Raw genomic sequence first — 17,135 nt, 5'->3', positions numbered from 1 at the left:
CAATAATGGCAGACAAATGGCTGACAAGTAGATAACGTGCCACAGAATGCTGCAGCAGCCCGCAAGGTGTGTCGCAGTATGACGCAACTTTTAAAGGAGGAACCACGGTACACCATAGACATACATAATTTACACTATCTGTGTGAATGTCTAAACGTTAAAACATTTAAACAAAATTGGGATCCTTAACGTGAAGAAAAATCCCTAAAGGAAAATCCCTCCACCCCACCAAATTAAAATCACAGTGCAGCAGTTTCGCCTGCGCTTAGGATACGAGTCTGTGTTCAGTCTTTCGGTCTGTTGCGTGTATAATATCCTAGCCTATTCATTGATAATAGGCCCTGCTTTACTGAGGTTGCGGGTCATTTCAAGCCAAGAAATTGCAAAATACAACATTCCATTGTGAGATACAGCTTTTGATTGCCGATAGATAGGCGCTTATGGGCTCCCGAGTGGCGCAGTGGTCTAAGGCACTGCATCTCAGTGACAGATGCATCACTACAGACACCTTGGTTTGAATCCAGGCTGTATCACAACCGGTCGTGATTGGGAGTCCTATAAGGCGGCGCACAATTGACTCAGCGTTGTCCGGGTTTGGGTCGTCATTTTAAATAAGAATTTGTTCTTAACTGACTTGCCTAGTTAAATAATTGTGCCTGGATCGGAATCCATCTGCCTGATGGCCGACCTGCCTATACTGTGCCCTCCCCCTCGCTCTCTTTCCCTCGCTAACTTTCTTTTAACGATTTGAGGGTTTGATTATTTGCCGTACTTCCAATAACACAGTCTCTTCACTTCCAAAGAATACTGAATCTTAGTCGATTCCTAGCGGAATATGTTTTCTTTCTAGTTCATGTCTTGGTAAGTAACGTTATTTAAAAAAAACTTGAAAGTACTTTTTTAAGGAAAGGCAAGGTCGTCAGAAGGCTTGCCTACTCAACCAATCAGATGAGGGGCCTTCCCTGTAGCTCAGTTGGTAGAGCATGGTGTTTGCAACGCATGGTGTTTGCAACGCCAGGGTTGTGGGTTCGATTCCCACGGGGGGCCAGTACGGAAAAAAATGGATTCATAAAATGTATGAAATGTAAGTCGCTCTGGATAAGAGCGTCTGCTAAATGACAAAAAAAAAAAATGTTAAAATGTTGACGTGTATGCCAACTGGCTTGCAGGGGCAGATGAGAGACATGCCTTTATTTTATCAAGAGATCTATCAATGATTTGGTTATTTATTAGCTAAACTCTGCAAAAAAAGAAACATCCTGTTTTCAGGACCCTGTCTTTCAAAGATCATTCGTAAAAATCCAAATAACTTCACAGATCTTCATTGTAAAGGGTTTAAACACTGTTTCCCATGCTTGTTCAATGAACCATAAACAATTTATGAACATGCGTTTGTGGAACAGTCTTTAAGACACCAACAGCTTACAGACGGTAGGCAATTAAGGTCACACTTATGAAAACGTAGGACACTAAAGAGGCCCTTCTACTGACTCTGAAAAACACCAAAAGAAATATGCCCAGGGTCCCAGCTCATCTGCGTGAATGTGTCTTAGGCATGCTGCAAGGAGGCATGAGGACTGCGGATGTGGCCAGGGCAATAAATTGTGATGTTCGTGCTGTGAGAAGCCTAAGACAGTGCTATAGGGAGACAGGACGGACAGCTGATTGTCCTCGCAGTAGCAGACCACGTGTAACAACACCTGCACAGGATCAGTACATCCCAACATCACACCTGTAGGACAGGTACAGGATGGCAACAACAACTGCCCGAGTTACACCAGGAACGCACAATCCCTCCATCAGTGCTCAGACTGTCCACAATAGGCTGAGAGAGGCTGAACTGAGGGCTTGTAGGCCTGTTGTAAGGCAGGTCTTCACCAGACATCACCGGCAACAACGTCGCCTATGGGCACAACCGCCGTCGCTAGACAAGACTGGCAAAAAGTGCTCTTCACTGACGAGTCGCGGTTTTGTCTCACCAGGGGTGATGGTCAGATTCGCGTTTATTGTCAAAGGAATGAGCGTTACACTGAGGCCTATACTCTGGAGCGGGATTGATTTGAAGGTGGAGGGTCCGTCATGGTCTGGGGCAGTGTGTCACAGCATCATCGGACTGAGCTTGTTGTCATTGCAGGCAATCTCATCGCTGTGCGTTACAGGGAAGACATTCTCCTCCCTCGTGTTACCCTTCCTGCAGGCACATCCTGACATGACCCTCCAGCATTAATATCCCACCAGCCATACTGCTCGTTCTGTGCGTGATTTCCTCCAAGACAGGAATGTCAGTGTTCTGCCATGGCCAGCGAAGAGCCCGGATCTCAATCCCATTGAGCACGTCTGGGACCTGTTGGATTGGAGGGTGAGGGCTAGGGCCATTTCCCTCAGAAATGTCCGGGAACTTGCAGGTGCCTTGGTGGAAGAGCGGAGTAACATCTCACAGCAAGAACGGGCAAATCTGGTGCAGTTCATGAGGAGTAGATGCACTGCAGTACTTAATGCAGCTGGTGGCCACACCAGATACCAACTGTTACTTTTGATTTTGATCCCCCCCTTTGTTCAGGCACACATTATTCAAGTTCTGTTAGTCACATGTCTGTGGAACTTGTTCCAATGTTGTTGAATCTTATGATCATACAAATATTTACACATGTTACGTTTGCTGAAAATAAACGCAGCTGACAGTGATAGGATGTTTCTTGTTTATATATGGAAAATTAATGTGTTTTAAGCAACAAATGTTAGTGCATCGAATCAAATCGATTCGTTTCTCTAATCCGGGGATGGGCAACACTTGATGGGGGTGGGGGCCACATGAAAATCGGAACTCATCATGAGGTGCAGCAGTGGGTCAGTGTACCCACATCCATACCCATACATGCAGTCAGAGCCAGACCTAGCCTTTTGTATTGCCCTAAGCAAAATGTTGTTCCCCCCCACCTTGCGAGCAAAAGAAAGCGAAGAGAAACATTTGAAGTTTTAGCATTCATTTCATGCAATTTTACACGTTTTGACATGGGGCGTAGAGAAGATATTGTCAATTTATAACACATTTCGTACAATTTTACTAATTTGAGCAGTTTTAATGAGCAGTTTTACAGCTAATATCCTGCAATTCTATACATTTTGCCATGAGGTGGAGGCTTGGGTGGTATCCAGATTGTCGTACCTTCATACTGACCTTGTGCCATACTGTGATATCCGGTAATACCACGGAACACCACAGGCTCTGTTTTCAAACCCCACTTGATACTCTGTAAGCTGAAGGTTAGCAATGCTAACAAGTACATGCAAAATCCCATAGAGAATGCTAACGATCATGGTGTGAACATTTTGAGCAGTTTCTGACCTAAACTATACAAGTAACTCAAAGTGCTACTCACTTTTCTGCAGGCACAAAACCGATATTAGCCAGCATGGCTATTGATCCAAGGGGGGGATTCTCTGCTGTTACCAAGCAAATACCTTTTTTTGGAAGAAGCTAATCAATTAGCTAGATAGCTAACTAGCTACTAAATTAGCGAACCAAATGCACAACTGCAGAGCATTTTGAATATTTTAGACATTTAACGTAATAGTTATGATATTTAACTGCAAACATTTAGTTGTAAATTGTGTAATTAGTTCACCAGGTGCATGCTGCACAACAGGGAGTGACTCACAAGGTTCCGGTCTCTCCTTGTGTGCTTGTAAACAAACATCACGTGAAACGTGACTGGGGAATACCGTTAGCTTAATAATATTGTGAAGGGTGAAATGAAGAACGCAATGTTCTTTATCTCCTAAAGTATTGCACAAGTTGACTGCAGGTATTTACTTAAGTAGCTACAAATATTAAAATGTATAAAAAAGTAAAATAAATAGTTTCAACGATATTAAAAAAACATCCCGGGGCTATTTTCCTAATACCCCGGTATGTGGTATACCTCCCAAGCCTAGTGGAGTCAAATGTTGTTGTCGTTTTTAATGTGATATCTGATGTTCTTTTGGGGGCCCTCTCGTCGGTATTTCGACTATGATTACTACAAATTTAGATAGCTAGCCGCTAGACTACCGTAGCAATATAAAAATGTTTAGCTTGGCTAATTGAGTAACTGTCAGTGACTGACATAACAAGAGAAAAACTGCTGATGCACAAACAAATTTAGAAATTGCACCTTGTGTATTCTACTATTTTAACTTTGAACATTAAGTTGAGAATCCGACTGAGTTCCAAAAAACTAGATTGATCCGCGGGCCTACAAAAGGGGTCCGGGCTGCCAGTTGCCCATCCCTGCTCTAATCAAACTGAATCACACCGAATGGTTTCAATACAAAATGTATCGTATCGGAGCCCATGTATCTAGATACGTATCGAATCGTCTTGAAAAGGAAAGATGCACATCCTTAATCTACCTTATTACACTGTATGGGTATGTGAAGACAGTTCTTCATTGTTGGCAGGTCGAATCTGTTCTTAATTGACTTATCTGGATGAAGATGAAAAATAAGACTTCAGTATTTCATCACTATTTGTCCTGTGTGTTCAAGATGGAGTTAGAGAAGAAGAAGGCCAAGAAGATAGCGGAGCAGAAAAAGTCTGTGGACACCAGACTGGACCAGGAGATGAAGAGAAACACAGAACTACAGAAAGAAATGTACAGGTGACAGTACAACCTCCCTTCTTCACAGCACCCTCCTCAGGACGGTAGAGCAACCTCTCCATGTCTATTTCCACCATAGTACTAGTATAGAACCCAGTTGTAGTAAACCCAATGCATTCATCCCCGGCTTTTGTTTGGTGCCCCTCTCTGTGGGTGTGTTGTGAGTTAGCCGATGCCTTGTGTTTATGGGTTAGATATGTCTTGTTGTCTATAGGTTTGTGATATGATTTGTGTGTCTTGTTGTGCCTGGGTTTGTGAGTTAGATGTGTGTTTTTGTCCATCAGTGGTGTGATGTTTCGGTGTCAGACTGATCTAATGCATCTGGGTCGTTCTATGAAATTAGTGCCATTTGATCTTTTAAGTAGACATTTTAAATGCCTGTTATATTAAATGTAGTGCCCTTTTAATATAGACCGCATGGAAAATTCAATCAATCCTGATTTTTATATGAATAAAGAATTGCTAAAGCGCAAAAATGCAGCATTTTGACACGTACCTCTGTGTAACCTCTGTGACTTCTAGGTTTTTACTTTCATTGGAAAGCATTGACAGTCATTTCTGACTTATTATTATTATTATTATTTATTTAATGTAATAAGTGGTAACAAAAAACCTGTTCCTCATTTTAAGTTTAACCCTCTTACTGAACTCTTGTTTTAATATGATGAAACTATTCCTTAATTTATTTTTATTTTTTTTCAAAGAATAGTCAAACCCTAGTGTTAAAGCAGGTGAGCTGGTTCTACACTTTTTCACCGTTTTCTGGTGTTCTGTGGTGGAAAACGGAGTAGGTCGAGCATAATACTGTTGCAGGCAAGAAATGTTTTAACAATAAAAAATGTAAAAAATTGTGAAGCTTGCATTCAATTGCCCCTTCATGCTGTTGCAGACAACAAGCTTCTATTCTCCTATCACAAGGGGATTTATGGCTGATTTTAAGATGAAATCGTCAACCTGTTACAGTCAATCCCGTTTCTTTACTTGGCACTTAATAGTATAGTAATTTTTTTATTTAACCTCTTGAGATGGGATAAGATGTTTTTTTTATTACGTTGTGTTCTTTATGAAAATGTTAAAATAAAGTGAAACAAAGAAAAAATATTTTTCTCCAAGTTACAGTACTCAAGGAACCCAATTGGTGGAACGACCCATGTGTCATTAACATTATATGTGTGTATCTGTCTCTGTGTGGAATGTTGTACAGGTTGCGGACACTGGTAAAGACGGCTAAGAAGAAGCTACGGGAGCAGGACGGTGCCGGGGCTGAGTTTGGATCGCCCATGAGCAGCATGAGAGGGGAGATGGGCCACAGACAGACTGAGGCTGACATTGGCAGGATGAAGGACAAGGTACTAAGCCCAATTGATCCTGAAACCAAGGATGCGTACCGAATGGCACCCTATTCCTTATAAAGTGTGCGACTACTTCACTTCCAAGGGCGCTGAGCTGCTACTGACTCTCGAATCTGTGCTCCTCCGGAAATGTGTGCAATGGACATAATAAGTAAAGTACTAGAGCACTATATAGAGAATAGGGTGCCATTTGGAACGCATGGAAGGCTCATCAAGTTAAGTTCTGACACACACACAAGATCCTTATCTTCCTCTTATTTGACATCTTATCTATCTTATCTCATGCTCTACAATTTCCTGGGTCGTGTTTATTAGGGCACGCAACGCAAAACCTTTTTAAACATTTTGCAACTTAAAACAAAAATGTGTCTTATTAGAGAAGTCCAGGTTGTCCTCCCTGTTTCAGGTTGTTTTCTTCTGTTTTGTTCCGAATGAACACAACCCTGTACTTCATACAGCTCTGGGTTCAAGTTTCCCCAAGGTATAGATCTAGGATCACCTTCTGCTCCCCCAATCTGGAAAATGCAAAACTGGTCCAAGATCACATTTAGGGACAACTTCACCCTACACCACTTCATACACATCCTCCCATCTTACTGTTGTCCCACTGTCATCTCAATGACCCTATGTCCCCAGGTGGATGACCTGTCGGTGCAGCTGGAGAAGGAGGTGTCTCGCTGCAGCCAGCTGGAGAGGGTCAACGGGGAGCTCAAGGAGCAACTGGCCTCCTTGAAGGGCCTGGGCCGCAGCAACGAGCGGCTCGAGCGTAGCAAGAGGCACCTGGAGGAGGAGGTGGGTAGCCCCAGAGGGTAGAGACGATCCAGTAGCCAGAAGGTCGGCAGTTCAAATCCCAGGCGGGCCATTTTAATATGTAAAGTATTCAATAATTAAAGCATTTACAAGATCGAGTAGTAAAGTAGTATTCTGTATTGTAGTTGTTGGGCCTGCGGCGGCAGGTAGAGGCGGGGGTGATGGACCAGACCCTGGTGGATCAGTACCGACGAGATGCAGAGGAGAGGGCCCGCCAGGAGATCAGACAGAAACTGGAGGAGGTCAACCTCTTCTTACAGGTGGGGGGGACACAAGATACATTCTAGAACTTGGCCCTGTTCAGATACGTTTAAATTGATCCTTCCTCCCTCCCTTCCTTGAAATAATGACGTGGATAGGTAACAACATGGTTTCCAGCCGGTGACTATCATCAGCCTTACCGTGTTAGATCAGTGATTTCCTCAAGGAAGGAAGTTGTCCTTGAGGGCTGCTTGTCCTGCTGGTTTTCCATTTCTGCCTGGCATTTAGTTAACAGATGAATGGCACTCACTTGGTGAGAGTGTGTGTAAACACATGTTTTACCCATTCCTGTTGCTGCCTGTTGAACACATCTCTCCTTCAGACCCAGGCGGCGTCCCAGGAGGCGTTGGAGCAGATCAAGGCGGCAAACGAGGCCAGCTTGCGCTCCACGCTGGAGCAGCGTATCCGGGAGCTGGAGGGCGAGCTGGGCAGAGCGCACTCCACACAGCACGACAGCATGAGCCTGCGGGACTCCACCCGCACAGAGCTGGATCGCTACCGGGAGCTCTACACTGAGGAGCTGCGTCTCCGCAAGGCCCTGGCTGCCAAACTAGAGAGGTGAGACCAAGGACTGGCTGCATATATCTAGGTCCTAATCCCAAATCGACCCCTAGATGCTACTTGTGGCGAGCTGAGAGGATTTGACAGGTGTAAGTATCATGGGGAGACTATTTCCTAGCCCATCAGTGAGCAAGTGGAGCTATTACCATATTACGTACACCTGTCAAATCCTCCCAGATTTCCACAAGTGCGTGGAGTCTAGGGGTTGATTTGGGATTTGGCCTAGATGTTAGGTTAAGAGGGAAAGCAAGGTGATGTAGGTCGTGTTTATTTATACTGGAACAGGGGAGGGACAACCTGGACTTTTTCACAGTTTACCAACTGAACACGACCATAGTGTAGCTCTGTGGCAACCAGACAAATAGGACATGTTATCGTTTCAAGCTTAAAGGGATAGATTGCCTAAATGAAAAAAATACTTATGTTTCCCTTCCTCTCCTGCCCCGTAGACTACTTTCAAGGTAAGGATATGTGCATTTGTTATTTAGGTGAACTCTCCCTTTAACTTCAGTGTGGTTATGTGTGCTTAGTTTGGGTGTGTCATCGTTTTGATAACCGTAAAGATGTGATAGATCATGGCTGTGTGCTGTTAGTATGTATGGAGTTACCTGTGCAGTTGGACCTCAGAGATACCAAATGGAGGTCATTGTGACTTTGAAATGGTCTGTATTTTAATTGCAGATAATGTTAATGTCTGACATGATTTGAAGCACATGAACGCAACAATTATCTGTGTCTGCAGCCTACAGAAGTTTTGGTAACACTTTACTGGGGTAGCAGGTATTCTCGTGGTGAAGAGCATTGGGCCAGTAACCGAAAGGCTGCTGGTTCGAATCCCCGAGCTAGGTGACAAGTGCCCTTGAGCAAGGCACTTAACCTTAATTGCTTGATCCAGTCGCTCTGGATAAATGACTAAAATGTACTGTAGGTGTCCTTATACAGGCATTCATAAAGCCTTTATAACAGCTATATAACACAACATTTTGTCAAAAGCTGTCATTAGTAGTTTTAAATAGTTATGAGTCACAGCATGACGTTATAAAATCGGTTGTAATGGGTGTTAAAATTACTGTTCATCCTATTTTCATATGCTCTGTCAACTGTTACTAACAACTGCTATTATGAAGTCTTCATTACTACTAATGTGATTACATGCTACATAAGAATCTACGTACTAGTGATGGAGAGTTCGCCTCCTTTTACTCTCTCAGATCTTTTCAACTTTTTCAGTCAAAAGAATGAATCTTTTGACTCATTTCGTTCATTTGATTCGGTAATGCCCAGAGCACGCAGGATCCCCTTCGGCGAACAATGAACTATAAACTTAGATTCTACAAGTCTCTCATTGGCCATAGAAGGCTTGTTATTGGAGCTGTCCTTTGTGACTGAGACTAATAAAAGTGTGCTTCAAGCATTGTACATTTGTGATTGGTAGGCATAGAAATAACATTGTTTATTGATACCTTTGAAACAAGGTTTAGTTGTGGCTGCAACCGGACTAGATTTTGAACTGCTCTTGGCGGAATGACACTGCTTGACTGCAGCGAGGCAGATCAGCACAATTTCAGTCGTGAACTGCAGCTGCCCCGGAACGATTCATTCTCTAGTTCGAGTGTTGAGCAGAGGCAGGCTGTGTATGTTTTGGTTCTAATAAAAGCTGTGTCCATCGAATAATATTCAATAACCAATTAATTGCATTCATTCTTTTACTATGCGATCAACTATCAGTTCTAAACATGTATTTTCCTCCTCTGCTGCTTACATTGTCGTGTCTGTGACTATCATCAATGTGATGACATGCTATTTTATCAAATCGATTACCTAACGTTTAATTGATTACGTGATTGAATTAAATCATGCAACAATTAACTCATTAATAACCTGGGGCACCACAGACAAGTTTATTTAAGGAGTTCCATCTTCCGGATGAACTCTTAGAGATCTAAAAATCTCTTACATATCAGTCATGATTTTTTATTTCCTTCTATCAGTCTCATCTGAACGTCGTAAAATTCTTGGTTATCTGCACGAACCCTAGTTTCCATAATGAATCAGCAATATAAACATTGGCTTAATTATTTATTTACTAACTAACTAAATAATCACAGAAATACATCACAAACAAACAGTAGATATTGGTTACTAACACTGATAGAGAAGTCGCTAGTGGGCTATGCCGATATGACAGCTTGGTAGACAAAAGGAAAGTGGTGGAGACTGAGAGAGCGGGATAGACAAATGGATTCACTACACAGTCTATAATTATATTCATTGAAATGCTAATCCTTTGCACTTGAACGGCCGCTCATTCAAGAATAATTGCAATATAAACTCAGCAAAAATAGAAACGTCCTCACTGTCAACTGTTTTTTTTTTCAGCAAACTTAACATGTGTAATTGTTTCTATGAACATAAGATTCAACAACTGAGACAACAACTGAACAAGTTCCACAGACGTGACTAACAGAAATGTAATAATGTGTGCCTGAACAAAGGCGGGGTCAAAATCAAAAGTAACAGTCAGTATCTGGTGTGTCCACCAGCTGCATTAAGTACTGCAGTGCATTTCCTCCTCATGGACTGCACCAGATTTGCCAGTTCTTGCTGTGAGATGTTACCCCACTCCTCCACCAAGGCACCTGCAAGTTCCCGAACATTTCTGGGAGGAATGGCCCTAGCCCTCACCGTCTGATCCAACAGGTCCCAGATGTGCTCAATGGGATTGAGATCCGGGCTCTTCACTGGCCATGGCAGAACACTGACATTCCTGTCTTGCAGGAAATCACGCACAGAACGAGCATTATGGCTTGTGGCATATTCATGTTGGAGGGTCATGTCAGGATGAGCCTGCAGGAAGGGTACCACATGAGGGAGGAGGATGTCTTCCCTGTAACGCACTGAGATTGCCTGCAATGACAACAAGCTCAGTCAGATGATGCTGTGACACACCGCCCCAGACCATGACAGACCCTCCACCTCTAAATCGATCCCACTCCAGAGTACAGGCCTCGGTGTAACGCTCATTCCTTCGATGATAAGCGCGAATCCAATCATCACCCCTGGTGAGACAAAACTGTGACTCGTCAGTAAAGAGCACTTTTTGCTAGTCTTGTCTGGTCCAGTGACGGTGGGCTTGTGCCCATAGGCAACGTTGTTGCCGGTGATGTCTGGTGAAGACCTGCCTTACAACAGGCCTACAAGCCCTCAGTTCAGCCTCTCTCAGCCTATTGCGGACATTCTGAGCACTGATGGAGGGATTGTGCATTCCTGGTGTAACTCGGGCAGTTGTTGTTGCCATCTTGTACCTGTCCCGCAGGTGTGATGATTGGATGTACCGATCCTGTGCAGGTGTTGTTACACATGGTCTGCCACGCGAGGATGATCAGCTGTCCATCCTGTCTCCCTGTAGCGCTGTCTTAGGCATCTCACAGTACGGACATCTGCAGTCCTCATGCCTCCTTGCAGCATGCCTAAGGCACGTTCACACAGATGAGCAGGGACCCTGGGCATCTTTTTTGTGTGTGTTTTTCAGAGTCAGTAGAAAGGACTCTTTAGTGTCCTACGTTTTCATAAGTGTGACCTTAATTGCCTACCGTCTGTAAGCTGTTAGTGTCTTAAAGACCGTTCCACAGGTGCATGTTCATTAATTGCTTATGGGTCATTGAACATGCATGGGAAACCCTTCACAATGAAGATCTGTGAAGTTATTTGGATTTTTACGAATTGTCTTTGAACGACAGGGTCCTAAAAAAGGGACATTTCATTTTTTGCTGAGTTTATATATTTACGTCATGTAGGGTTCATCAGAGTCTCTGGTTCACTTTCCCAGAAGTCACAATATCTTTCTTGGTTGTAGGTGGTTAGAATGGATACTTCAGAGTACCATTCGGAAATGTTCTCATAGGTTAGGTCCTTCGGCGGGTATCTGTAATTTTCTAGATTTACGTAATTTCTAGCTGCAGACTAGTAATTATACGTCTAAGATGTGAACTTATTCTGTAGTGATCGATAGTCTCCAAGTTTAACCATCTCCACGTGGTATGTTCTTGTCCTTTGGTAGAGTTGCAGTGCCAACTATTTCAACATGTCGCGTCAGCTGCGTGTTTTCTGGTTTTAGAAATTCAACCATTTGCAACCTTAGCTTACACCGGAGTTTGCGTGGTCTGTTGTGAATTGCGTCGCGAGTGGGTTTTATACACTTAAGAGAAAAGGGCGGTCCATGACGCCGATGTAATGTCTATGCTCTTGTGGGTGTGGTTACTGACTTGGTTAACTTTATATGAAAACTCATATTTTCTCAATTAGAAGGTTATCATCACATTATCTCTTTTTACAAATAGTTTCATGTTTAATCACATACATTTCACAATATTTAGATGTAAACCTTACAGCTGGGAAATGTACACTTTAGGAGATAACGTTATGTGTGTTTCCTGTCCTTTATGAGATCACCAAATGAAACACACTTGTCATAACTGTCCCATAAGTGTCCACGGACCATTTCCACATTCTCAAAAGTAGAAATATTGTTTAATTCTCCCATTTTGGGGATTTGGGAGTTTGGCCAAGTGAAGTCCTTTGTTCTCTCTCAATGCTGCATTACAGATGCTATAACAAGGTGTAATTTACTAACCTCCTGTGTCACATTATTACATTGAATGGAATGATGAGCGTCATAACCACATCATTTGGCTAAGATGACGCCGACAGAGGGTCCCTCGCCTCGAGCTCCGATATAACATTGCAGGTTTCTACTTTTTTGTGTTTTTTCTGGTGTTTTTCTCAAATGTTCTTAATCTGTTTGTTTTGTGCATTATTACACACACCCGGGTAGAACTTTTGGAATACGAATTGCTGGGTACTCACTGTCCACCTGACCTCCCTGAATTCCCTGAGACAGCAGAACAATGCGCTAGCTTCTTCGGCAAGGAGCCGAGCTGCTTGGGAGTCCTACCGGAGAGTACGAAGGGAAGATGCCGACAGAGAGGCAGACATGGCGGGGTCTTAGTGAGATTAAGACGCCGATCGGCCCATCCTCCATTACCGATTATACTACTCGGTCAATCATTAATGATCAAACTTGACGAACTCAGAGTGACAATCTCCTTCCAGAGGGACATCAAATCCTGCAATATACTAAGTTTTTCTGAGACTTTCCTCCGACATCCAGACAGATTATATACATTCAGCCGGTTTTACAGTTTTCTGAGTGGATAGGAAGCGGGCTCTCTCTGGCAAGAGCAAGGGTGGGGGGGCTTTGCTCTATGACGATCAACACATGGTGCGATGGGGAAATCAATCAGAATTCACACTCCAAGATTGTTTTGATCACGTGAACTGGAATATGTTCCAGGTTGCCTCTGGAGACAATGTCAATGAATATGCCGAATCAGTCATCGGATTCATAAAATCAAATGTTATTGGTCACATACACATGGTTAGCAGATGTTAATGCGAGTGTAGCAAAATGCTTGTGCTTCTAGTTCCGACAATGCAGTAATATCTAACAAGTAATCTAACAAATTCACAACAACTACCTTATACACAGAAATGTAAAGGGATGAATAAGAATATGTACATGTAGATATATGGATGAACGATGGCCGTGCGGCATAGGCAAGATGCAGTAGATGGTATATAATACAGTTATATACATATGAGATGAGTAGTGTAGGATATGTACACATTGTTAAAGTCCATTTATTCAAGTGGCCAGAGATATGAGTCTATGTTGGCAGCAGCCTCTCTATGTTAGTGATGGCTGTTCAACAGTCTGATGGTCTTGAGATAGATGTTTTTCAGTCTCTCGGTCCCAGCTTTGATACAGCTGTACCGACCGCACCTTCTGGATGATAGCGGGGTGAGCAGGCAGTGGCTCGGGTGGTTGTTGTCCTTGATGATCTTTTTGGCCTTCATGTGACATCAAGTGCTGTAGATGTCCTGGAGGGCAGGTAGTTTTCTCCCGGTGATGTGTTGTGCAGACCGCACTACCTTCTGGAGAGCGTTGCGGTTAAGGGCGGTGTTGTTGCCGTACCAGGCAGTGATACAGCCCGACAGGATGCTCTCGATTGTGCATCTGTAAAAGTTTGTGTGATTTAGATGACAAGCCAAATTTCTTCAGCCTCCTGAGGTTGAAGATGCACTGTTGCGCCTTCTTCACCACGCTGTCTGTGTGGGTGGAGCATTTCAATTTGTCCGTGATGTGTTCGCCGAGGAACTTAACACTTTCCACCTTCTCCACTACTGTCCCATCGATTTGGATAGGGGGTGCTTCCTCTGCTATTTCCTGAAGTCCACGATCATCTCCTTTGTTTTGTTGACGTTGAGTGTGAGGTTATTTTCCTGACACCACACTCCGAGGGCCCTCACCTCCTCCCTGTAGGCCGTCTCGTTGTTGTTGGTAATCAAGCCTACCACTGTGGTGTCATCTGCAAACTTGATGATTGAGTTGGAAGCGTGCATGGCCATGTAGTCGTGGCTGAACAGGGAGTACAAGAGAGGGCTGAGAACGCACCCTTGTGTGGCCCCAATGTTGCGGATCAGCGGGGTGGAGATGTTGTTTCCTACCTTCACCACCTGGGGGCGGCCGGTCAAAGTCCATGACCCAGTTGCACAGGGCGGGGTGAGCTTAATGACGAGTTTGGAGGGTACTGTGGTGTTAAATGCTACGCTGTAGTCAATGAACAGCATTCTTACATAGGTATTCCTCTTATCCAGATGGGATAGGGCAGTGTGATGGCGATTGTATCGTCAGTGGACCTATTGGGGCGGTAAGCAAATTGGAGTTGGTCTAGGGTATCAGGTAGGGTGGAGGTGATATGATCCTTGACTAGTCTCTCAAAGCACATCATGATGACAGAGGTGAGTGCAATGGGGCGATAATCATTTATATCCATTACCTTAGCTATCTTGGGAACAGGAACAATGGTGGCCGTCTTGAAGGATGTGGGGACAGTAGACTGGGATAGGGATTGGTTGACTATGTCCATAAACACACCATCCCGCTGGTCTGCTCTTGCTCTGAGGAAGCGGCGAGGGATGCCGTCTGGTCCAGCGGCCTTGCGAGGGTTAACATGTTTAAATGTTTTACTCACATTGGCCACGGACAAGGAGACCCCACAGGCTTTGGTAGCTGGCCGTGTCAGTGGCACTGTATTGTCCTCAAAGCGAGCAAAGAAGTTGTTTAATTTGTCAAAAAATGCATAGATGACGTGAAACCGATAGTATCTTTCAAAACATACTTGAATCACTAACCGTGGATTGATAGTAGCTGTCGTGACTTTAATTAAATTAATCTGATGACTGTTTTTATCTAATCAATAACTATGTTTAATTGTTACCCAATGAAATTAATCATGTAACAATTAACTCATTCGGGTTTGCGGTGCCACGAGAGCGGTTCTTTAAAGAGTTACCATCTCCCGAATTAAACTCTGAAGGTCTTCACATAAACAGTCAACTCATTAATCATAACCTCATATCATCATTCTGAACAGTCGTAACCTTTCGTCTGCAAAAACCTGAGCGTTACCAATGATTCAGTACTACACAATTGGTTTAATTATTTATTTACTAGCTAACTGAATGGTAACACAGGATAAACATACACACTTAATACGTTAGAAACAGGTCCCTAGTGGACTGACAACAATATGGCTGCTTGTTACAAAAGACATGGAGAGGGCGAGAAAGAGAGAGGGACAGAGACACTTAACGTCTCACTTAACGTCTGCACACGAACTACCGCCCACCTGGAGTAAGAAATCATGCATTTGTTTGCGTTGAAATGCCTTGGTTTGCCGTGTATCTCTCCTAACTGGGCCTTCTTGGAAAGGGGGTTGGTTAGGCTTTTCTTGGCAAGATTCTAAGGCTCTGATTGTCCAAAAGGGGTCCCCATCCGGCTTTTTGCTGTTCTCTTCTGCAGTTGTCTGGTTCCTGGCGACTTGTTGTGTAGGCCTGAACAGAACTACAGAGTTTATTCTACTTCCATTCACTCTGGAAGATGCTTCTTTGAAGATAGGCTAGCTAGCCATGTCGATGGTTGCCAGTGGGGTGATGCGAGTAGTGTAATATGATGATTTGAACAGAGTAATGGAATGGTCCCACTTAAATTCGATTTTCTAGATACTTTACTGAGGACAGCTAATCAGCTGTACCAGTGATTGTCCGGCAGGTGACTTTATGTCTGGCAGGTGATTGTCCGGCAGGTGACCGTACAAAGTTGTGTCCCTCTCTTAACAAGAACACTTTAATAATTTTTCATATTTCATGCACAACGCATCGGATGGACACTTCACACACAGCTGGTATACTTTGCAAGTTAAAGTATTTCCTTTATGACAAAATACCAACCAAACCAACATCAGTGTTCTTTTAGGTCACCTCTGACCATTTCCCACTTTTAATGTTAGTAATATTGTTCCAGTATTCGCTTTAGAACGTGTTAGTTTTGGCAGGATAAAGTCTGTGAAACAAAGGCACCTTCCTCTGGTAAATTTGGAGAGGGAGAGAGCTGAATGTTTTGTCCTTGATTTACTACAGGGTGTGAGCTGTCAACCCCCACCTGTTCCCTTCTCCCCCCCTCTCTGGGTGAGAGGGGGTCTAGTTGAAGTTATTTTTGCAAAGCTGATCTGACCTATTTGGACCCTCACAGGACAGTCATGACACAGCCTTCTAGGGAAACTGAAAGCGAGAGATGCTGCTTATAAACAGGGTCAATAGTTTGGTTAAACAGTACAATTATGATTTACGCTGGTCGATCAAGATGGTGAAACACAAGTATAGAGACAAAGTGGAGGAGCGATTCAGCGGGTCAGACACAAGGCGTATGTGGCAGGGGCTCCTAACAATTAATGGATTACAAAAAGAAAGCCAGCCACGTCACGGTCACCAACGCCAACCTACCAAACGAGTTAAACACCTTTTTACTCAAGATTCGAGTACAATGACCCTAAGCTGCCGAGGAGAGCCCCCGATGACAACGTGGGCTACACACTCAGTCTCCACTGAGGATGTATGTAAGTCACCTCCTCCCGCCCCGACACACTCAACCCTCTCCAATTTGCCTACACCTTACAGATCCCTGGATGACACAATTGCCATTGCACTGCACACTACCTCTACCCACCTGGACAAAATAAATGTTTGTGAGGATTCTGTTCATCGACTACAGTTCGGCCTTCAATACCATATAATCTCATTACAAAGCGCACAGCCCTGGGTCTGAACTCCTCCCTATGCAACTGGGTCCTTTACTTCCTGACAGGTTGCCTCCAGGTGGTGATGGTAGGAAACATTACCTCCTCGACACTGATCCTCAACACGGGGACCCCACAAGGATGTGTCCTCAGTCCCCTCCTGTTTTCTCTGTATACCGATGACAGCGTGGTCTCACACAGTTCCAACTCCATCAAGTTCGCTGACGACACGACAGTAGTCGGCCTGATCACCAACAACGATGAGACCGCCTACAGTGAGGGGAAAAAAGTATTTGATCCCCTGCTGATTTTGT

General features: G+C 43.8%; 1 protein-coding gene across 1 annotated transcript in view; it reads left to right on the top strand.

The window, feature by feature from the left end:
- The window catches only part of ankrd26 (ankyrin repeat domain containing 26), a 130,446-nt gene that overhangs the window by 93,022 nt on the left and 20,289 nt on the right, over nucleotides 1–17,135 (top strand). The window contains exons 38-42 of the mRNA XM_029758474.1: nucleotides 4,528–4,640; nucleotides 5,845–5,989; nucleotides 6,629–6,784; nucleotides 6,928–7,062; nucleotides 7,386–7,621. Of these exons, the coding sequence (XP_029614334.1) occupies nucleotides 4,528–4,640; nucleotides 5,845–5,989; nucleotides 6,629–6,784; nucleotides 6,928–7,062; nucleotides 7,386–7,621 (785 nt within the window). The remainder of the gene's footprint in view (nucleotides 1–4,527; nucleotides 4,641–5,844; nucleotides 5,990–6,628; nucleotides 6,785–6,927; nucleotides 7,063–7,385; nucleotides 7,622–17,135) is intronic.

The sequence above is a fragment of the Salmo trutta genome, chromosome 7, assembly GCF_901001165.1.
Source record: "Salmo trutta chromosome 7, fSalTru1.1, whole genome shotgun sequence".
Classification (NCBI taxonomy): Eukaryota; Metazoa; Chordata; class Actinopteri; order Salmoniformes; family Salmonidae; genus Salmo; species Salmo trutta.
The sequence above is the reverse complement of the archived record's forward strand: the minus strand, read 5'-3'. Positions and strand labels throughout refer to the sequence as shown.